This window comes from Cotesia typhae, unplaced genomic scaffold (genome assembly GCF_013202065.1).
Source record: "Cotesia typhae breed Kobodo isofemale line unplaced genomic scaffold, CoteBio_Ctyphae scaffold_121, whole genome shotgun sequence".
Lineage (NCBI taxonomy): Eukaryota > Metazoa > Arthropoda > Insecta > Hymenoptera > Braconidae > Cotesia > Cotesia typhae.
Window position 1 is genome coordinate 4,806,373 of NW_027423773.1, and position 24,068 is coordinate 4,830,440.

The following is a 24,068-nucleotide window of genomic DNA, read 5'->3' on the forward strand; positions in this document are numbered from 1 at the left end:
ATTTGTCATCTAACTGTTAATATAATTAGGTAAATTATGAAAACTCAATACACTACACTCGTGTTAAAGTTATCATAAATATACTAAGGACAAAATTGAGAATTATTCGAATTTACTCTGAAAAGCGCTAAACCCACGTTGAAAACACTCTAGTTCCATTTTGAATTCACTCTGAGATTACTCTGAATTCACTCTGGGATCACTGAATTCACTCTGGGATCACTCTGGATTCACTGTGATTTGACTCTGGAAAAAAGGCACAAAACCACTCTGGATCCACACTGGTTTCAATATGATTTCACTCTGACTCTGAATACAGAGTGATTCCAGAGTGAGGTGAAGGTTGCAAGGGCGTCCTGGTGATCACGAATTTGTTATTTTCTATGTCTTGGTCTATCGCAAGATATTATTAACATTATTTGCGTTCTAAATTAACTTAACCTCGTACGAGTTTATCTTCTCATTCGTAATGATTGATCTTTTTGTAATTGTGAATATTAATTAATTGTAATAATATAAATGAGTAAATCACAAGATGCTGAATCTCCAACAATAACTCCTGCCTCTCTGACATATATATATATATATATATATATATATATATATATATATATATATATATATATATATATATATATATATATATATATATACTAGCGACCCGGCCACGCGTTGCTGTGGCTGAGTGATTTAGAAAACTATGGAGGGTAGAGGTAAGTAGAATCATCTCATATGGGAGAAAAGTTGAAAAAATGTCCAGCTGTATGCTATAAATAACAGTTCAAAATTCTTCCACAATCGCGCTGGTTTACATAAAGGGTATGGTATGAATGTAGCAATTGTAGATGAATTGAAGTATGCCGAGTTGAAAAATGTAAAATCATTGTCGACTAGAGTAGTCAATTATTGAAAATTTCAACAACTTACGTAGTACAGAATATTATAGTAAATATAACCTTTAAAAAATATTATAAGGGAACGTGCACCTAAAGTGATTTTATTTCGTAAACTGTGAATAGTACGCTTATTGGTTTAATAACATTTAATTTTATAAAAAAGTACGTGAATACCAAAACAGTTATGGGTAAAATTTGTGTTGTGAAAAGTTGTCTAAGTGGGCGTAAATCCAAAAATAAAAAAAATGGTTCGCCTCAGTCTATTTCGTATTTCCAACCAACAGTATGTAAATCAATTTATTATGAAAAATTTACTTTATAAACCATTGCTCATTTCTATAATTTTTTTAGTCAACGAAGACATATTAATTTTTTATTTATCTAATTTCACAGACACCGGTGAGATTATAAAATTGGAAAATTTCGTTGGGTATTGAATTAAAGGTTACTGATTACATCTGTCATCTCCATTTTGAAGAGGAACAAATAAAAATGTACGAGAAACTGTACATAAAAGGAGAGCTCAAGATTATGCCTTTAGGAAAAAAAATACTTAAAGAAGCTTTACCAACGATCCAGCATCAGTTTATTCCGATACTTGAACATGAGCTTCTAACAAGTACTGTAGATGAACTGGAAAAGCCAAGCTTACATTTAAATAACTCTGGAGACGAAGAGCTGTTTCAAGTGCACGAAAACAACATCGAGCCACCGAAAATATTAGCAGATGAAGATTTTCCTAATAATCCAATAGGTGCTGTTGTTCAAAGTGAACAAGACTTGATAGAACCACCTCTCAGCTAAGACGCATCTAAGGATTCCTATAATCCGCAAGAAATCGAAGCTCCAAAATTACCGCCATTTTGGCTGTATATACCCAAGCCCAATGGATTGGTATTAATGCGAATGGACCCAACAACTCAGCAGATCAAAATTCGGTTACGCTTAAACAAGGATACATCTATTACTGTATGTATTAATTAACGTTCGAGTAGATACATCTATTTTTTTAAAACAATCATTGATTATTATTTTATTTCAGGTTATTTTTCCTAACAATGAAGAACTACCTCTAAACGAAAAATTGCATTCATTAAGTTGTGTCTATAACTACTTAAAATCAGCGGAAAGGTGGCCTATATGCGTTGGTACTCAGATTGACAGTACTAAGTAAGGATTGCTTGTTTTTTGATAAGTGAATGTATGAACTACTGAGGACAGAATTTATACGAATTGAATTAATATATTTACATTAATTTTCAGGTATTCAAAACTTTGTAAAAATGTGATAGTTGGTGATGACATTTATAAAAGAAACCAAGCTAATCCGAGATGTAAATCTTGTCGAATCTTACGGAATCGATTACAGAGTCAAAAGTCGACTTCAATGAATTTGGAAACAACAACTGCTAAAAAAGACGTGCTTCAAATCTGGTTAAACAGTGCAAACGTTTAAAACAAATGGTAAGTTTTGTAAAATACAATTGTTTGAGGCTAGAAGCAGCATTTCATTCTTACTATTGTTCAAGATTTGTTAATTTAACATTTATTAATTTAACAATTGGAATCGTTTCTAATTTTACGTTTATCACTTCTACTATAAATTCTATGTTTAAGCAGTTATAATGCTTACATAATTTAACGAAGGACGACCACAAAGGGTTTATAAATGTTAGGTGGAGGGCGTATATAATAAAATAATAAATTTTCACATTCCAGTAATAAGTTTTGATACTATATACGTATTGAATTTATCTGACATATAAAGTAGATCTTTACTAATTTTTATCATTTACAAGTACCTTATTGTACACTCTGGCCTTTAATTCAATCTACAGATTCGGTAGAATCTGGCGCCAAGTTCCGTACAAAAATTCCGTTGTAAACGGAGCGCCAGACTACCGAATGTGTTTACCGTAAGCAGAACGATATTTTTAGGTTGTAAAATTTTATTAATTCTACAGAACTTTTTTTTCTCCAATATTACTCTATAATTATACATTATATGTTATATTATCAATATTAATTGATAATGGTCATTGAAAATAATAAATTCTATTTAAAATTAATTAAATTCTCTAGCACAAACTATAGCGACCCAGATTTTTAGATTTTGACTTTTTTCTTATGGAAAAAGTGACTAGATGGGAGACTACAGTTAAAAAAAAAAGTTATGAGCTTGCGTCGATGCTCACTAGGGCTCGTCAATGTTACTCTAACACAAACTGTAGTTAGAAAGTTCGAAATCGAAAATAAAAGAAATAGTAACAATCATCAATATTACAAAAACCATGGAAATTTATTTTACGATTTTATAAAATATAAATATTATGATTGATAATTTGTCTATCAATCTAAACCAAAGGATATACTTGATGGAATTTTATTAATGCTTATTAGTTACTCTACGAGAAATAAAAGTTTAACGTGATCAACAGATTAGGTAGAATATGGCGCCAAGTTCCGTTCTCAAGCCAGACTACCGAGTGTGTATATACCGTAAGCAGAATCGTTTTTTGAGGTTACAAGTTTTTTTTCAAATTTAATTTGATTTATTTTTTATATGATATTTTATAATAGTAGTTCATGCTTTTTATTACGCGTATTACTTGATTATTATCAATTATCTTTATAATTTCTATTTAAAATTATTAAAAATAATCAGCACAAACTATAGCGACCCAGATTTTTAGATTTTAACTTTTTTCTATGGAGGGTAGAGGTAAGGAGAACCATCTCTATATATCAAAAAGTGTCCACGGAAAACAGCAAATTAAGATGACGCCACTGTAGCAAGTGGAAAGTATTTAAAAATAGCGCCACAAATAATTAGAGTAGGATACTAGATTAAAAAAGGAAAGAAAGACGTCCTCTTTGTAACCGCGCTTTTTACAAAAATGTTCATTATTTACATTAAAATCAATCAGGAATAAAATAAAATTAATAATTAATTCAAATAAACCAATTTGTTACCCAAAAGCCCTGTCGATAAAGAAAAATGGAAACGTATTTGATATAATTCAACGAAAAAATTTCTGAATCCATTTGAATGATTTTTTTTAATCAGGGATTTTTTAATAAGATAAAAGTAATTTATTGATTAATTTTTTAACATTATATAACATACAGTATAACATTTTTTCTTTAAAAATAAGTCGTACATTCAAGAAATTAATTTTGCATTTTTTCTATTCATTTTTGTTTTCGTTTTTGCTGCGTCGTAGCGCTTATTTTCTGATTTCGCTAAAAAATGCGCTCGCATTACAATATAAATGTCAATAATCTTAACAGTTAATTCTTTTTCATGAATAAAGCACCCAACTTTTATCAAGTACTCTTTTTTAAGTTCATCTGATATTTGAGTAATGGTTTCTAGGTTTGTCAAATTTTTGCTTACAGCTCTTAAAACACACTTCTCTAATTGTTTGGTCAGTTCAAATAACTCTTCGCTAGGATAAATAAGCCCACCATATAAATCCATTTTCAGAATTGCATCGTTTCTATGTAATCGTTGGCCATCTCTTGGATTCATATGAATATTTTGTAAGCAATCTGAACACTTCACAATTTTTTGCAATTTGCGACTTATGTAACCCGCAATGTATGATTGCACGGCATCACTGATTACTGCCTCATTATAATCATGATCTTCATCAATTGAAGAATTTTCCACTTGCGGTTCAGAATTTTGTAGCATGTCATCAATACCTTGAAGCCATAGTTGTCGCTCTAAATTTGAAGAAATTGACAGTTCAGGTTCGATTAAGCTTCTCAAAAGATTTTCCCCAGAAATATTACATCCTTTCGGAGGACGTATGAGTGAAAATGTAGAAGCCAATCTGTAAACTTGAGCAAACATTTTCGGATCAGGGTGATCATTTCCTCGATATGAATGTCGCATGACAGAAAAAAATCTCTGAAATAAAATATCAATGATAATTTTTAACATGTTATAATAAATATAGTCAATAATAATTATATACAATTACCTCTAAAGGATCCTGTGATAACGTTGCTGTCATTAAATATTTAAATCCACATTCGGTTTTAAACATATCTAGGATTTCAAGGGTAGCTCGCAACGTCACTTTCAAACCAAGTAAAGTGCTCTTCGATATGGGAATTTTTTTTTCTAAATTTTCCCAATTTTGCAAAAACTGCAGGAATTCTAAAATTGACTAAAAAATTTGAGAGATGATTTAAAACGTAATTACGTAGAATGGCAAAGATTAATTGTACAAAGTTATTAATCTGTATCATCATTTATTGCCATTAGAGGCAGTTCACATGCTAAGAAAAATCTTCGCAGTTTTGACTTCACGGTGGAAATATTGTTTACGCGGAAGCATTCTAAAATAACTGTTTAAAAGATATGTACTAATTGAAAATATCCACTGTTATATTTATCACGATTCCAATGTCTCCATTATGTTTTTACTATGAAGTCAAGATCACAATGATAAATAAACTGGACCACAAATGCAATCACAGCAAAACAAAAATCAAGGATGAATCTAAAAATATTTTTTACTTAAGAAATCAACGATAAAACATTATTTTATTAGCCCATGTACATGAAGTAATCATAATGTATGAAGTACCTTACAGTTTTGTAATAGAGAAGTATTCTTTGTCATTCCGGTATATGTTTTTTTCAACTTTCAAATTTTTTATAAAACCTACAAAGTTAAAATTTTAAATTATTATGTTTTACTAAATAATTCCCTGGTGGAAATACATTTCTGCTAGAAGTCTATTTAATTCCTGAAGTGTTCAAAAAAATAATTGTTCAAGAATTAATAAGTCTGAAAAATTCGGAAACGCTCTGAAAAAGTATGAAAAAATCTATTTCAGTCGTATTAAGCAATTTTAAGATTATATTTTTAATAGTTTTTAGACTCTTGCGGAAGACTTTTTCAGAACTTTTCAGAAATTTGGTATATATGAAGCGGAAGTCTAAATTATATAATTTTTCGGAGTAAATCAGTAATTTTTAAAACATGTGAAATTCTACAAAAATAAGTTACCGTCCGTTTTCTTACACTTAATCTTTTTCATAGGGAATATAAAAATTAGAATGGAGAAGTATTATTTGAAAAAAAAAATATTACTATCCTACTTCTATAAATTTTTAAATTTTATTTCCAGATTTTTTGCTTATTAATAATAACTTAATACTGTTGAAATATACTAACAGAAAAACTCTGAGCAACTATTCATCAGAAATGGGACGCTGCAGAAAAAGAATTTCCGATAAATTTTTAATAAATATGTTATTTTCAAAAGTTATTTAAAAATCAAACTGAATTTCTGAAGAATCTTAATATTTCTTTAGCAGATCACTGCATTTCTTGATTATTATTTGTTATAAATAATTTATTGCAATACTTCCAAAAAAGTTATAAATTCTAAGTATGAGAAAGTTGATCGAATTTATCGTCTATTTTGAATTTAACTTCAAATAACTTTCGAGACAGTATTTTTAAAAAAATTTAAATGAGTTTCTAAACAGAGCATCCGATTTCTTACAAAATTATTTTAGTCTTTCTTTCATACAATATACGGAAGGCATAAAATACTAAAAATAAAAAAACGTTTACTTTTATTTAGATAGAAACTATAACTATCCAATTTTTCATTTAATCGAAAAATGATCTTATCTGAAAATTGCAAAACATAATATAAATTTATATCTGAGTATAACGAAGATCAAACGAAAAATTATTTTTTTCTTACGAAATATTAACAACATAAAGTAATTTTTAATACGTTTTGTAATTTAAAATTGAGTATAGGAATTGCTATACTCAATTTTATATATTTTACATAATGTATTAATACATTTCTACAATTATGAATTAAAGATGTGATAAAAAACATCTATCTTAGTTATAACAATATTTTTTACGTTAAATATTTTCATGAATACGATATATCAAAAATACCCTACTCGGTACATAATATTAATTTAACATTACTGACTTATTTACAACTTTTGTGTACATATACATAAATATTTCTAATCACCAAAACATCCTTTTGGTATTTTTATAATATAATTATTCTTGTGCACTGTAGCTAACATACACGGCTGCTTTATCTTTTCAGGTTCACATACACATAACTTTTCAGTAACAGAACATTTTTCAATATTGTGAACAGTCAAATTTTTAGTTTGATAAAAAAATTTGTTATGGGGTTTTATTTCACTATAGAAAATATAAATTTTTTTTTCATCATCATCAGTTCCGAAACAGCATATATTTGTAATTTTACCAAAATTTCCATCTTTCAACTCAACGATAAAATCGTTTATTTTCTGACACACGCGGTAGTGTTCTGAAGTATATCGAACACCATTAGAAATAAATCTATTAAATGATCGACATTTTTCTGCGGAATTCATAATCTCTTGCTCTGATGTATTTAGACTATAATTTTTGCCTTTACCAATTAATGTACAACCATTTACTTGAAATGTTTTTTTCAATCGTCCAGTTATGTTTTTCTCGCAAAAAGTTGTAAATCCATCACTTTTCTTTATTGTATCACCAAATGATGGCAAAGATTTTTCAAAAATATATCTTCTTGCTACCTGAATTTCAACATGCGATGGACTTTTTTCCATTTTTAAGATAAAATGATTCTCATTTTCAAAACCGAATGCGTTGTGACACCATAGTGGTCCTAGATTTGATATACTTTTTTCAATGTGTAAAAGTAAATGAATGTTATACGTCATTGCACTTTTACCAAAATATTCTTGATATAAAACCACGTATTTAATTAAAAAAAACCCTGCAGCTTGCAGTTCTTGTTTTTTTATATTTTCTGATAGCATGATATTTAATGCTTCTACTAACATAGCTAGATGTTCCAAATATTTTTTCGGTAGTAAGCCCTCTAGACAAATGAGAGAATAAAAAAGCAACCACGATCGCCATTCAGAAGCTTTCCAGATTTCTCTCTCCGTAATTATTCTTGGAGACCGAGTTATGCAGGTTGGGTGTTTAAACTCCATAATTCTCTCATTAATAATTTCTAGTTGATTAGGACTACCCACGTAATACTCCTTACCAAAAGATGTTAACAGTATATTTGTGTGCTGTTTCACTGCACCCAATAAAAAAGCGTGCATGTAGTCTGGAGACATACCATTAACCAAGTCAAAATATTTCAAATTCATCAGTGGTGAGGGTCCCCAAACTCCCATAACATCTTTCCCATATTCACTTCGACCTGTCAGTTCCATCTTGTTCTTTATTGACGCATCAGTGCGTTGCGGAGGAATTGTTGTAGACATTGTGTACTTTCTATATCCATCAACAAATTCAGTGGGATGCTCGCAAAATGTACAGCCGTATAATCCATTAAACTTCTTCATGTTCAGTAGCTTGTTTTGAGTTGTGTTTCCATGTCCAACGTTAAAAAAAATGAAATATTTGATTTATTATTCTCAATCCCACAAGCCGCACACTTCAGGTCTCCAGAGTTTGAATTCTTTTCAGTACAAATATAAAACAAACAATTAGTACAAAACATATGATAGGAAATCATTTCATCTTTAAGTTGTAATGTTTTAAAAAGTTGATATTTTGATTCTGGAACTACATTTTCACCGAACAAAGTGTTAATTAGAGACAATATTGATGTTATAGTTGTCCACGTTAATGATTGCTGAGCTCCCAACAGTAATGTCATTAGTAATGCTTCACCTCTCGTAATTGAAGTACATTTACATAGCGTTTGATTGTAACTTTCTTCAGTAGTATTCCGATGACTTTGTTTCTGTAAAAATAAAAAAGGATTACAGTAATTATTAGTCGAATGAACATCTGTGTTACTACATTGAAATAGTATGAAGATAATTAAATTTATTAACTATTTCTTTATTGCACGACGCATATTTTGAAAACCAATGACACTGATGAAAATCATAGTGTTTTTACAATGATGAAAAGCAGCACGTTTGTGTGTATATAATATACGTTTTAAGTCTTGATTATTGTTTCTTTTTCATTTTTCGAAAATTTTGTGGATCCTAAAAGTGTAAAATCACAGTACATATCTGTTAACCTTATTAAGTGAGCTAAAAATTTTGAACAGACAGAAAAAGTTGCAGACTATTTTTAAGCCGAAAACGTTTTTAGGTTCATAATTATATCGCGTTCTTTTTATTAAAAGGGCGTATAAAATTTTTAGGTAGATTTCATAAAATCTATCTATTGCATTAGCCCTTGTGTCAAAATTCACATAGAATTTCGTTACTATATCAATTATTTAGTCGAGTAAGGCTTAAAAATGACGTTGGTTTGGAAGTTTATATATGTATGTATATATATATATATATATATATATATATATATATATATATATATATATATATATATATATTTATGTAATATAACGCACAGCTTGTGGACACGATAACTCCCACAATTCTTAATGAATCTTCATGAAACTTGGTAGACATATTCTATAGACAATTAGCTTGGATGAGTTCAAAAATGAGCTGAATCGATCAAATAGTTTAGAAATGCCAGCCATTTGAAATTTTCGAAAATCTAAAAAATCACGTGTTTGGTGACTTTACTAGGGAATAACTTTTCATTGAGAAATGATAGGTCGTTTTTCTATGTTTCATTACAAAGCTAATGAAATTCTCTTTAATTTACTTTGTTGCAAAGTTCAACCATTGCAACAAAAATTGAATTTTTGTTATTTATAATATTTTTTATAAATAATTTAATTTTTTATAAATAAGTTAATTATTTATAATATTGTTATTAAAATTATGGATTGCATGAAATCTACCTTCCATCTTGGCTGGTGCCAAATGGCCTTTTTTTTTTCTTTAATCGACTCTGAAATATTTGTAAAGTATAAGCCTATGAAAAACATGAGAAAAATGTTATTTTGTATCAGATCTTTTAGCTTAAAGCAAAAACATTATTAAAGCCACAGTGGTGTATAGTTTTTTTAATAAAAATTAATTATTGATTTGAGAAAAATATAAATAACTAGAAAAGTTTAGTATATATTTCACAACTACAGCAGTAAAATGAGAAATGTCTCAGATCACATGATATTGTTGACCGAGGCGAAGCCGAGTTATTGTTTGCGGTGTGTATGCTATTTGTCTCTTTGACGAAGGCGGAAAAAGACGACTTCGTTCAGCACAGCTGGAGTAAAGTTGTCGTTTTACGCCCGGTGGGCTGAAAAACTACTAACTTTTCGACTTATTCGATTTAAAGTGTTTACGTTGCTGATACCGTAAGAGTTATACAAGCAAAAATTTTTTTCGGGACTGTTATAAATACGATTTGCAAGTTTGATAATGTTTAGAAATTTCAGCTTCAGAACAATATTTTTTATCGATTTGGATACAATAAAATCAAATTCTGCAACATTTTTTACATCAATCATAATAATGTATACTTAAAAAAAAATTTTTTTCTTTATTTGTCTATATATCTTTCAGTTATATTTTTCGCTGGTACATGTCCTTATGGCATGTATGGAGAGATGTTTTTTTAAATAGAATAAGTTAAGAAGTCTGTATTTTCAGTATCCTTGTGATTTCTTTGCGATTTAGGCCAATAGTCCATTTTTATAAAAAAACCCTTTTAGATTTAAGATCTTGTTTTTTTTTTTTTTTAAAGCATAAAGGACTCATAACAAATAAGTTTTTTTTTTTCTTGTCTTACATCCGATTTTAAATTACAAATATACTGCCATAGTGATAAGAGAAAAAAATCTTTAAAACGGTTTCATAGACGACTTAACCATCAAGCTCTGCTTTATTTATACAAAGTAGCATCTTTTAATGTCATGTTTTCTTGGGAAAATTTCAGTGAACGATTATTAATTTACTAATTACATTATGTTATTAAATATATTATTTAACTTAATTTAAAAAAGAATGGAAATCAACGAATAACTGAAATATCGAATTATCTATTCTTTACTGGACTTTACTCACAGTACAATTTCTTAAAGTTAATAGAGTTGTACAGGATTTGTTATATGTACTTCTTTATTTTTTTGTTTTCTCCGTGCCTGACTGATTTGAACATAAATAAACTAAAAACATTAGACTTTTTCGCCGCGATATTGAGCAATAGACTTGTGTTTCAAGTTTTAAAAATTTCCATAAAAAATGTGATACTTTTGATTCTCGATATTTTTTAATTCATTAACGAAAAAAAAATTGTTACTTTTTTTCTATTTCCTTATACAAAAAATTAAATTATTAATTATTGTAGATCCATTTGTTTTTTAAGCTGAATTCATATTGAAATTTTTAAAAATCGCACTTAACATATAATGAGTAAAATCCACATTATAATCTTATAAATTAATTATTAAGGAGCTCTAATACTGTTTTTATTCTACGCTTCTCAATAAGTTTTGTTGTAAGTCTTTACTTTTTACTGTCCCTTTTTTTATTGCTACCGACAGCATCAAAATTACTTTTCGAGTGGTTCTTTCAAGTTTTCGAAGGTTATATTTATAAACTTAAAATAATATTATTCAGAAATACCTCATCATGCAGGTCATTTGAAGCAGGCTCATGAAAAGGTTTATCCAAGATGTCTTCAGCCTACACAAGCAAAAAATCCCAGTACAGTTAGAATATAAAAAAAAATTGTTGATATTTACTTTGTTTTTAATTTCATGTGAATATGTTTACGTCAAACCAAGCTTCATTATCCTCAATTTCTTTATTATACTCATTGTGAAACCATAAGTGTGTTATGTTTTTATGGTCATCTAATTCATCGTGGAGCCACAAGTTCGAATAATTTTTCTTGTCCACGCTATTTTCGATATGATTGCTCGAATATCCATCACTAATTTCAACAACTTGCAATTCTTGGCTATTATCAATATTGTCCGAATTATACTTCGATCTGTGACAGTAAGGATTTCCTACGGCTGTGACTGAAGAGTAGTCCACTTCTGGGCTCTCTTTCTGCAATATGAAAAAATTCAATACTTCAATAAATTATAAAAATAAAATTTTTTTTACAAAAATTGAAAATGAATATGCTTAAGCGCTTTAATAAAACGTACAGTGCATAAAGAATTTTTTGTTTCATTTTTTCAACTTCTACTTAATACTGTGATCTACTTTTTCTGATTAATTAAAAATCATTTCTTATAATTTTTGTCTTTATTTTAAAATCAATTTGATTTATTAGTTCAATATATATCTATGTATTTGAACAGTGCCTTATTTCAATTTACTGTATTATAATTTACGGAGTTAATCATAAAATAATTCGAAGGAAGTATGAACTGTAGTATCCGCGATCAGGAAGAAACGTAACTATAAGAAAATATAGTGTAAGTATAATCTTTGAATTGTACTTAAAATTTGTAAGACCACACAAGCAAAATAAAACTTTTTGACCTCACTATCGAAATGAATGAAATATAACTGATCAGAACTATTTCGAAACGTAATTTGCAATTTCATTATCAAAAAAGTTTTTAATGAAATAATTTTTAATTTTTTTTCTAAATTTTTTCATAGAATGCCTTTTATCAAAGCTGTAACATCCTTACATATTAAAAAGAATTATTTTTTTCAAATAAGATGAATTTTTTTTTTAATTTTAACACCGCCTTTTGACAATACATTTTTAATTCAAATTTTTTAATTTTATATTTCTTACTGTTAGTAAAACATTAAAAATTGTAGAACTGTTTTAGAATTTATTTTGAAAAAATTAATTTTTAAAAGTTCCGAAATTTTTTTATCGATATGCCACTGTCCGCGCAATTTTTTTATTGATCAATAACTTATAAATTTTCTGCAATGCAAAATTTTTTTTTTTATTTACATTTCGAAGAAATGTTACAAGCGAATTCTTAAAGATTCATTGATGATATATTGTTTTTTTTTTTTTTTTTTTAAATAAAGTTAATACTTACAGTTATATTATGTTGTTTCTTTTTTTTATAGTATGTTGAACGAGGTATTACACAGTTACCATAGCGGTCTAAATATTTTTGGTATGGCCCTCGGCGCATCTTGCTGAATAAATAATTCTTAATTGAAAAAGTGAAAAAGTTAAACGTATATTATTTAATACTTCTACACTTATAATTTATATGTTTAAATAGATAAAATTGTTTCTGCTTCCAATTATCACGAAGTGTTATAAAATATAACAATTTTTGATACTATGAAATAATGTTCAGAATAATAATTAAAACAAAACAAATTACATACGTATCTGACTACGTGTACTCGAGGCACAAAGTTAGACAATCTGATACAGCTGTATACTACAGTAACAGCACAGCTGATGAATGTTTCTGTCGAACTCGAGATTCGTTTCTCCCCACCACCAGTTTTAAAAGTAAACTCTGAGGCCCACTTACAATTTTTCTTTCTATTCCAGCTGAGCAGCATAATATATATAAATATATATATATATATATCGAACTACTGTTCTTAGGGTTACAATTTTTTTACCGCAACGGATAATTACATGTAATGTGTTGTTCGATTTGTCATTTTATTTGTAAACCTAATGAAAAAATTGAAGCAGCATTTGCAAATTTTACATGTATTAGTAAAATTAATAAAAATTAAGGTTCGTTTTTCAGGCAAAATTTCGAAAACTATTGCAAATATCTAAAACCTGAATAGGCTCTGTAAATAGCCAAAAAATTCTTGATTAAATTTTATTTTCCTGGGATATAGCATTCATCGTATAATTTGCATTAGAAGTTGAAAATATAATTAATTAGTTGTTTAACTTGCGCGCACCGCCCGGTGCTAAGCTTAAACAAAAAAACAATTTTTTTTTAATAATAAAATTTCAAAAAATTGAAAAACGATATAAATCTGATGCTCTCTCACAAACATTCCAATTCTTATAAAAATTATTTGAACAGTAAAAATAAATATTCAAACAATTTTTTTTTTGCTAAGAAAAAACAATCAAAACAAATTCAGATATTAACACCAATATCACTCATAATTTATCTTCGAGTATCTCCCGTTGTTCATTAAGAAATTTTAAATCAATTTATCAAAAAGTTTTTTACCGGAAAGTATTACAATTATAATCTTTAAGTTAAAAAATGTATCACGGCTGTGTATTTTCTCTAGCTTAAAATTTTCATATAGAAGCTCCTAAAAATTGAAAATAGCTCGTTATTTTTTATAAAACATAATTTTTTATTTTTTATTATTGCTCATTAAACTATCCGACAATTAGCTAATTTTATTCGACTGCTATTTTTTCTCTTCCCTTCCCGATTTCTATTTAAATGTTAAAAGAAAAATAGGGTTTTTATAGAAGTACTGTATTTATCGCTTTCCATTTAAATCTTTTAAAAAGTACCTGAGAAAAAAACTTTTGATCGACGCAAAAACTGGTTTCTCTACTATATATTTATTCATTAATTTTTGAATTTAAGAAACAATAAAGAAGTGATGAGAACCATTAAGAACCAGTGTTTTCAGAATTTGATAAAAAAAAAAAAACATTGTGGATTTTATAATTCTGTAATTCAAGAAAAAACAATTATATTTTCATTTTCAGGGTTTATTGTTCTGTAATCAAGAAATATATCAATTAGGAAAAAAATTAGCAATTACAAAAATTTTTTTTTATATTAAATGAAGTAAATAATAAAAATCCCGTCTTTTTGGTTGAGAAATCGGAACGTTGGAAGTTTCATAATGATTTATTTGATGATTACAGTTAAGAAAATACTTGACTGATCTTTATTCAATTTGATAAAGCTATAATTTTTGAATAAAAAAAGGGTTAAAATTTCAGTCGAATTATTAAGAAAGTGATAAATGAAAACATAAATAATATTATAATGAAAGTGATTGAACCGAATATTTGTAGTTATTATTTACTGTTTCTTTAACAAAATATGAATTTTTCATAAAATTCAAATGTACGGAAAATTATTTCCGACTCATCAATTTAACTATGCCAAAAACATTGCTTTTTTCTTAAATCACGTTTTTCGTATAAGTTTCCTATACAATAATTATAGTTTTTTTTATTCGATTGTTCTACTCTCGAAGCATGAAATAGTTACTATTTAATTTTCTAATTAAGATATTCGGCAAGGAGATTTAAAATCTTTCTTTTTATCTTATTCTTTTTTCTGAGTATGTAAAGAAATAAATAAATTTTTTGATACTTAGACTTCTTTTAAACTGAAAGGAATAATATTTAGTCATTAGCGATATGAATACTATAAATATTCAACAATAATAAAGCTCAAACCTACAAAAGAAATTTCATATTCTATAATGACAGAGATTAACAAAGCGTAATTTCAGTTGTTGAAATCTAAATATTATATACATATCACTTAAGCTCCAACAAACACAGATTGTAATCTGTCGACTGAACTGTAAGCCTGTCTCAGCCCCTCGATGAAAAATATTCATTCTTACATTTAGTTTCTTTTGTTTTATATATACTGTACACGTTGAAAATATAGCAAGCAAGCTCTCCTACACTGTTTTTTTCTTTAAAAATTAAAAATTTAGTATTTAATAAGCAATTGAATAACTGGGAAACTATTCTCAATTAGTTAAAAAAAATTATCAATGATAATTATATATTTATTCAAAGAAAAAATTGAAAAAGTCTTAGATTTAGAGAAATGTTGTCTTAATATAGCCTACGCAATTCGAATTAATCAGCGGAAAATTTCAAAGTTGCATTGTGAAATATTTTAATTAAATTTTATTATGGGCTCTTTGTAACCTTGAAACATAAAATATACTAATAATTTTTAAAAGTTTACTTATTAAATTTTAAAATGTCTCATAGTAAATGGATGCGCATTAGTGCGAAATATGGCCTGTGCGCATACATTAACAATGGGACATTTAGAAAATTGTGGGAGTACTTTTCCACTCTCAAATTTTTCCGTCAACCACCGTACTCTTTGGGCCATAAAATCCCTTCCCCGGCATCCAAGGGGCTCATGACGTCACGAGACCCCAAGAACAACGCTGTGTTAGAAAAACTAACACCCTCGAGAGTCAAGGGGCACGAGGCAGATTTTCCTCAGCCTCTGAGATACGCGCATCAGTGGTTTATGACGACTTGTCCTTTTCCCATACTTAACGTATCACAATATTGTAATCGCGGAGTACCACCTTGATACGTAGATTTATAATAAACTTTAATTATTGTATCAGCTTACAGATAACTATATTCTACGGGATTGTCTAATTATTATAAAACTTAACTAACTTCATTCGAGTGTTGTAAAGGATATAGTTATCAATTGAATAAATTGTTAAATTAAAGAATTAGATTACTACAAAATTTTAATGTTTACTTTGAAAAATCATTAGTAGATTTTATGGTCCAGGGTTACAAGGAGCCCATTGTGAAATTCAATATACATTTTTTACAGTGCAGAAAAAAGATTTTTTCCAGATATTTGACGGTTAAAACATAATTTTATTTTCATCTTTGAAACATAGGAAAAAAAAAATGCATTATTATTTTAACACAACTATTCTACATACAGTGCGCGTCATTGATTCGTACCAGTTAAAAATTTTATGGTATAGTAGAATAATCAAAATTTCGACATCTGTAAATTAAGAAATCAATAAAAGAAAAATCTTTATAAGCATCAATTTAAACAAAATTGAAAAAATTATTCACTGAAAATAAATAACTCAAAATATCAATCACGATTAAAATAGAAATTAAAAATATTAGCAATTAAAATAATTACACACTTTATGAAATAATTAATAGTAAAATTATAATATTAAAATAAAGAGACATCAATATAATTGGATACTTTTAAAACTCATCAAATATAAATATATACATTGGATAAAATAAAATCAACTGAATTCAGAGAAGTCAGTAAAAAGACATTTGAATATGTATATTTATAAAAATATTGACAGTTATTAATATATGAATTCTTATAAACAATAGACATCTATAAATATAAACCAGTAAATTTAGAAACCCGTGATTTTAGACATCTTTAAATTTTGATTTACATAAATTCATAAATTCAAATAAAAATACAATTAAATATATAATCGCTTGCAATTTACGAGCTAATAAAAAATTAAAACAAAACTTCTGTAATGCTAGAGACCACATTTTCATTTGAATTTATGAATTTATATAAATCAAAATTTAAAGATGTCTACAATCACGGGTTTCTAAACTTACTGGTTTATATTTATAGATGTCTATTGTTTATAAGAATTCATATATTAATAACTGTCAATATTTTTATAAATATACATATTCAAATGTCTTTTTACTGACTTCTCTGAATTCAGTTGACTTTATTTTATCCAATGTATATATTTATATTTGATGAGTTTTAAAATTATCCAATTATATTGATGTCTCTTTATTTTAATATTATAATTTTACTATTAATTATTTCATAAAGTGTGTAATTATTTTAATTGCTAATATTTTTAATTTCTATTTTAATCGTGATTGATATTTTCAGTTATTTATTTTCAGTGAATAATTTTTTCAATTTTGTTTAAATTGATGCTTATAAAGATTTTTCTTTTATTGATTTCTTAATTTACAGATGTCAAAATTTTTATTTTTCTACTATACCATAAAATTTTTAACTGGTACGAATCAATGACGCGTACTGTACTGAAATACGTAAAATAAATTTATATTAAAGACGATACTTTTTTTCTGCAAACAATATCACTTGTCGATGTATGATTTTATACCTTAGACCCTACTGATTAGATAAGTATAAGACAGACAGTAGTATATTTCTGTGTCACTCTGAGCGGCGGTCGAGCGCAGTTTGTTAATGTAATGAAGAAGTATGCATAACAGGGATCGTTTACTTGGTGTATTTTGAATCTTATTATAAATTATAAATCATTTCTGTATTAAAAAAAAATATTTTAATCTTCTACATTATTTCAATTGCAATATTTTAAAGTTTAAAAGTAGATAAAATTTAAATTACTGCTGACCAAACTTCAAAGGAATTTTTTATTTTTGATATAAAAATAGTTTACTAGAGCAAAAAAAATTTTACTTTAAAAATCTTATTAATATATCAAAGAAAATACTGGATAGTCTATGAATTAATTAAATAAAACTTTGAATAAAAAATATCATATCGTGTATTTATTATTTTTATGAAATAAATAAATACATATATAATTGCTGCGAATATAATGGTCAGTGAATAGCGGGTCCGGCTGAAAAGCACGTGGTTTAAGGCTCAAAATCTTTCATGATCGAGTCAACCTTACATGGTACACGTGACGCATGTGTACACAAACAATCTTTCATTACACATAAAAACATCGAAACCTAACAAGAGTAAATTTATTTGTTGGTTTGCTCTTCACGGTACAGGCACCGATAATCTGTAACCAGTGCGGCTAAAACGTGAGGAGAGAGTTCTCCCACTTAAAACAAAATCACATAATGTCTATAACGCTAAGAGAGGGAGAACGTTTTACCCACGATTTGGCCGCACTGCCTGTAACTTTTATTTATGAAGTAAACGTCATACTGAGCACGTCAACATGTGGAAATACGCTGAAGTGGAAGCAGTTTTGTCGAAGAAACAATTTATTGTAGAAACAAAGCACATTCAAAATTTCAAAAATTACAGTCAATCAACAAAAGGTAAATTGTATTATGTACAGCAATCCGGAAAATCTGTAAAATGTTTGATTCTAAAAACAGCAAGTAAGTAATAAAAAAATAATTTTTAACGGAAATTTAAGAAACTAATATTTTTATAAATGTTATGAACAGTTTAATGGTTTAATAGTGATAAAAAAATGTTTTCAAAGAGGTTGGTTATTATGAAAATTTAAAATTTTTTAAAATATCTGTAAATTTCAATGATAATACAGAAGTTATCAGATGTTTGAAAATTAATAATTATCTTCAATAATGAAATCATAACTGGAAGGAAATTTTTAAAAAATTTCATTTGAATTTTCACAATTTCTTTAAACATGACTTTTTTAGTTAACTTTGTTATAGTACATTTGTCAAGGAAAAATATTCTATCAATTTTTAGATCTCGGCTAACTTTATTTTCATATTTTGATGATGTAAATATTTTTATATAAATTATAAATTGAAAATTTATACTATTTTGTACGGTACTGCATTATATATCTTATAAAATCAATTATTTTCACAGTTCTTGATATAAAAATATATTTATATATGTAACGCACAATAGTGTGACAATTAAGTTAGATTTATTCTTGTTCAAAGTAAACAGTATTCAATAATTTACAGGTGTAATTGAAAATCTTTCATTGCCCTAGTCTTTTAATCTAATAAATTAATTAAAAATAAATGAAAAGTATGCAAAATAATTATAAATTTTATCGTAATGATATAAAATTTGTAACATTATTGATAAAAAAAAAAAGAAAATATCATTTCTACCCAGAAATGGTTGCTGGTTCGCAAAATAGGTAATGTTGTAGAATAGTAGCTTATCAATAGAAAATACAATGCATGAAAGCAGTAGGATAGTAGAAAATTTTGAAATGGTAGTATAAAAATAAAAAATCATGTAAATTAAAAATTTAGCTAAATTCTAAAAGAAATTTATAACTGGAAGTTCAGAAATAGAACGAATTTTGTGATAATGAAAAAGTCGATGACAATTCAATTCATAAAATAGAAAACATAAATTTACATAGAAAAATGAGATTTTCATTAAATTCTTTCATCAAAAACATTTATATTAAGCATAACGTAAATTTAATAAAATATTTTAATTTTTATTAAATTCAAATTTTTTTTATATCTATCGAAATGAAAATAAAATTTAAGTAATAGATTTTTACGATATATCTATAACAGACTCCTAGACTCGAACACCCATAGGTGGTCATATATTATGACGTACTGAATTTAGCAAACATTTGATAGTTTATGAAATTTTTACAAAGAATAAATAATAATAAAAAAATATTATTTTTAATTGACACTTTTTGTAATTGCTAAAAGTGAAATTTTTTGAATAAATTTTTTTGATAATAATTTAATTATTATAAAAAACTAAAATAGTGTTACGTGTCAGTTAACTTTAGGATCATCATATATGCTGAATAAATACGAATTTATTGCTTTTGATAATCTTTGGATTAAAAAAAAAAGATTTTATTGTACAATTGTTGTTAAATTGGTAAAAATTGCATATCCAATTATTAAGAAAACTTTAAGCTGATTCATAAAATATCTTATAATATACAGAAAAAAAATTTATACAACAAATTGAAAATGTAATCGTAATGAGTATGGGAAATTTCAGATACTATGGAGGATATCAACAATCCACGTTTGAGATCACGACGACCGAAGATAAATCTATCCTCACTAGAGGAAAAGTCTGACGACAGTGATGAATCAATGGACTTAACAACAACTAAAAGAAAACGAAAGGTAAATATTAAAGAATAATACATAAAACTAAAATTTTTGTCACTAAAATATTATACTTATTGTATCTTTCATTCCATTTCCATTAGGTAAAAGTACAAAATGAAGCACATGCAAAAAAAATTACGAGTCAAGATATATTACGAATATATGAAGAACAAAGAAGTAAGGGAGACGATAGCAGTGGTGAAGTAATTCCAGACTCCGATGGAGAAGATGGAGACAGTACTCATGACGAAGATGATACAGTTGAAGGAACCATTGAACATGAGCATGAAAACAACAATAATGACGTAGATCATACAACCGAACAAGAAGATAATGATCATGAATATGATCCAATTATTCGAAATGAAGAAGGTACTTCGGAAGATAATATATTTTCGAATACACAAGTTTCTACTGATTCAGGACATGAAGGACGAAACGTAGTAGACCAGGTAATAAATTTAAAAGATAGCTCCATTTCACGGATTAATAATATATTTGATAATTAATGGTATTTATGTACTAAATTGGTAATAACTATTTACATTAATTTAATTTTTAAACGATTCTTAAAAATCCTAAAAGACTAAATTTCAACTCAATTATATCAATCATACAAGAATAATGGATAGTAATAGTATTATATAATGATAATTATATTCATGACATTAATAATGAAATTGTCTAAAGTAAGTTCGAAGAATTTAATTTTGGTTAATATAAAAGTCATTGGAATCTAAGACTTATCTTGAAATAGGGATTTTTTAGGAATCTGGACCAATATTTAGATTCAACTCCAGGCTTTGTCCAGTTAATCAGTTCAATTAATGAATTCAGCCCAATAGTATACGTTTATATACGGTTAAGCAGAATAATTTAATTTAGCTCTTAAACTTGTAGTTCAATGAAGTGAATATGAGTTTTTTATTTTAAATGAAAATGAAAATTCAAATGTTGAAAGGAAAATTTTTCTTCAGAAAAAGAAGCCAGATGTTAAACAACATTTATTGTTTCAACCTTATACTTTTCAAGCATAATTACCTTTAATAGTTAAGAAATGATGTCCGTATTTTCATAGAAAAAATTGTGGGATTAAAAATTGAATATATACGGGAACTATTTACCGGAACTAAATTTTGATGTAGATGTAAGGTTTTACTTAATATTTTGTTTTTGGCAAAAAATTTTACGTAAATTATCGATTTTCTCCTATTAAAATAATAAAAAAAAACTGTGACTGTGCAAAAACGTACAATATATATTTCTAATATTTTTTGTTTTCGTAGCTTTCAAGATTTTCTCCTAAGCAAAATTGAATTATTTTTTTTCGTAACTGTCATAGTTCTCAAGATTATTAAGGAGTAAGCTAAAAACATAGAAATCCTTCAATTTTGCATAAATTTTCTGAAATAATGTTATTTCTCTAGTAAAACTTTATCCTAGGACAAGTGAAAGCTTTCTACCGCAATTCATCAAAATTAGAAGTGGTCCAGACCAATTATTTGTCAATTTTATTTAGAATTTTATCGGTAGGTCAGAAAAATTTTAAAGTAACTAAATTTGGATTAAATAATACAAGTAAACTTGGCCTTCAATGATATTCAGAGAGCACACAGAATAAATGGAGAAAATTTACGGTCGATTGTTAATTATCTTTCAATAATTATATTTATACAGTATAAGAGAATATTGAAAAAAATTAGTGAAACGATATTGCTTATTTATGAAATGGTAGCTCTAAATAATTAATTCTTAAACTATGCAGATTCAGCAACCAGGTGATAAAAATACTTTACAATAGAGATATGTAATCGATCATAGTAATCATGTAACTTAACAACAAAATTTTAAGTAATATTAAGTCATGTAGAGTATAGAAATTGAATAATATTTAAAGTGGAAAGACAGTAATTATAAGATCACTACTTTATTTTAGGAATTACAAATCCATGCCATTGGTGGAATGATCGATAAAAGAAACGAGCAGAATAATAAGTTACTATTAGAAGAAGAACGACAACAGCGACTAAAAGAACTAAAACAAAAACAAAGCCGACAAGAGCAACTGGAACAAGATAATCGTGAACAAGAACCTCAGGATCTAGAAGAGCAAAAAATATTAGAGGAAGAGCAACACAGATTAAAGGAACTAAAACGACAAAAAGATCAACGAGAACGAGAACAACGAGGACGAGAGCGTCAAGAGCACCGAGAACGAGAGCAACGAGAACGAGAGTGTCGAGAGCACCGAGAACGTCGAGAGCAACAAGAACGAGAACGTCGAGAGCAACGAGAACGAGAACACCGAGAACAACAACAACGAGAACACCGAGAACAACAACAACGAGATCGAATGGAACGGGAACAAGAACGACGAAACAGGTTGGAACGAGATCAACGAAATCGAGAACGACCCGAACGACGAAACCTAACCGATGACGAGGAAGAGGATGTAACAAATCCAGTTTACATCGGAGGGAACATATTTATTCCTAGCCTTGCGTACACTGAGGCCTTTCGAGAATATAGACCCGCCAAATTTATAACGATAATGTCTCATGCTATTTGGGGTTATAAAAATCTGGCGCTTCGAGCTGTTAAAGTAATGGGCAGAAACAGAAACAAATTACCATTGACTCCAGCAAAAAAGTTGTATTAGAAAAACAGTATGGGAAATTCTTGAAAAAAGAAATTTGTCCCGCGACATGGAAAGTGTGGAGCGGAATAGAATTAATAAATATTTGGGACGATCTATCACAAGTGCAGAAAAAAAAATGAAGAATCCTGAATAATACGTATCTTCACTGGACTGTTGAAACAAAATTAACTTTTTTAGTTCTTTCAAGACTAAATCGAGTATATTATCGTTGATAACAGCAAAAAGTATTGCATGAACAGAAGCCTGGAATGTTAATTCTACAGAAGAATCATCGCAAGTTTGAATTTTTTTCATTTAGCGAGTTTTTGTCTCATATTTCTTAAGCCATTGTGGTGAACGAAATCAAATTAAAAATATTAAAAAGTAATTCTCTCAAACAAACAGCTAATTACAACTCTTTTTAAATAGATAATATTCAGTTAATTTTATACAACTAATTTTTTATTTTCGTAGTAAAATAATAATAGTAATCGGTAAAGAGATTTGAATTTTTTTATAGATATAGAAAATTCAAATTATAACGAAAACGAAAAAATGTATCACTAACATTTACTTAAAATTATTTCTTAATGAATGAAAAATTAAATAACGTAAAGGAAAAATTTTTCGTACAGCATTCAAGTTATTTTAAAAAAATTCATCGTCTTTTTTGAAAACATCTAATTTCATTTCAAATATTCACGTCAATTTCGATTACTCCAATGTACTCAGAAATGAAAAAAACTTTGCTCAGTGAAACAAAAATTCAAAATTGAGACAAATGTTCCAAATAATATTTCTGATTCGATTTTCAAAGGAAAAAAAAGTTAACTCACTAAATTCAATCTTGTTTTTACACAGAAAACTTTTTTTTTGATATAGAAAACTGATATAAAAATTAAAACTTTTGTTATGTTAAGCTATTTATCTACGTATGACAGTATTTTAATAATAATATATAGAAAAATTATATTCTTAGAACATAAAAAATTTAAATTCTAACAGTAAAAAATATATGTTAATCTAGATTTTGTGAACTGAAACTGCAAATAATTTCTTACTTTTATATTATAGTGATAGTTTTTATTGAAAGTTATT

At 27.3% G+C, this 24,068-nt stretch overlaps 3 protein-coding genes across 5 annotated transcripts in view; 2 read left to right on the plus strand and 1 right to left on the minus strand.

Moving 5' to 3' along the window:
- The first annotated feature begins 1,311 nt into the window (after positions 1–1,311).
- LOC141533545 (uncharacterized) overlaps positions 1,312–24,068 on the plus strand; it is a 51,461-nt gene continuing 28,704 nt past the window's right edge. For both annotated transcript variants that reach the window (XM_074252474.1, XM_074252475.1), the window contains exons 1-3: positions 1,312–1,865; positions 1,939–2,066; positions 2,160–2,360. In XM_074252474.1, the coding sequence (XP_074108575.1) occupies positions 1,797–1,865; positions 1,939–2,066; positions 2,160–2,352 (390 nt within the window). In that variant the 5' untranslated portion in view covers positions 1,312–1,796 and the 3' untranslated portion in view covers positions 2,353–2,360. The remainder of the gene's footprint in view (positions 1,866–1,938; positions 2,067–2,159; positions 2,361–24,068) is intronic.
- LOC141533884 (uncharacterized) lies at positions 11,415–13,172 on the minus strand. 2 transcript variants are annotated; one of them, XM_074252977.1, is made up of 4 exons: positions 13,138–13,172; positions 12,837–12,939; positions 11,559–11,871; positions 11,440–11,499 (listed from the first exon to the last, which is right to left on the minus strand). In XM_074252977.1, exons 2-3 carry the CDS (start codon positions 12,933–12,935, stop codon positions 11,572–11,574), a joined length of 399 nt encoding a protein of 132 aa, XP_074109078.1. In that variant the 5' UTR covers positions 12,936–12,939; positions 13,138–13,172; the 3' UTR covers positions 11,440–11,499; positions 11,559–11,571. The 2 variants fall into 2 exon arrangements, with proteins under 2 accessions (XP_074109077.1, XP_074109078.1); XM_074252976.1 differs by having other exon boundaries at positions 11,415–11,871.
- On the plus strand, positions 18,124–22,991 carry LOC141533886 (uncharacterized). Its single transcript, XM_074252979.1, has 4 exons — positions 18,124–18,622; positions 20,217–20,347; positions 20,434–20,784; positions 22,269–22,991. The coding sequence occupies exons 1-4, from the start codon at positions 18,457–18,459 to the stop codon at positions 22,989–22,991; spliced, it is 1,371 nt and encodes a 456-aa protein (XP_074109080.1). The 5' UTR covers positions 18,124–18,456.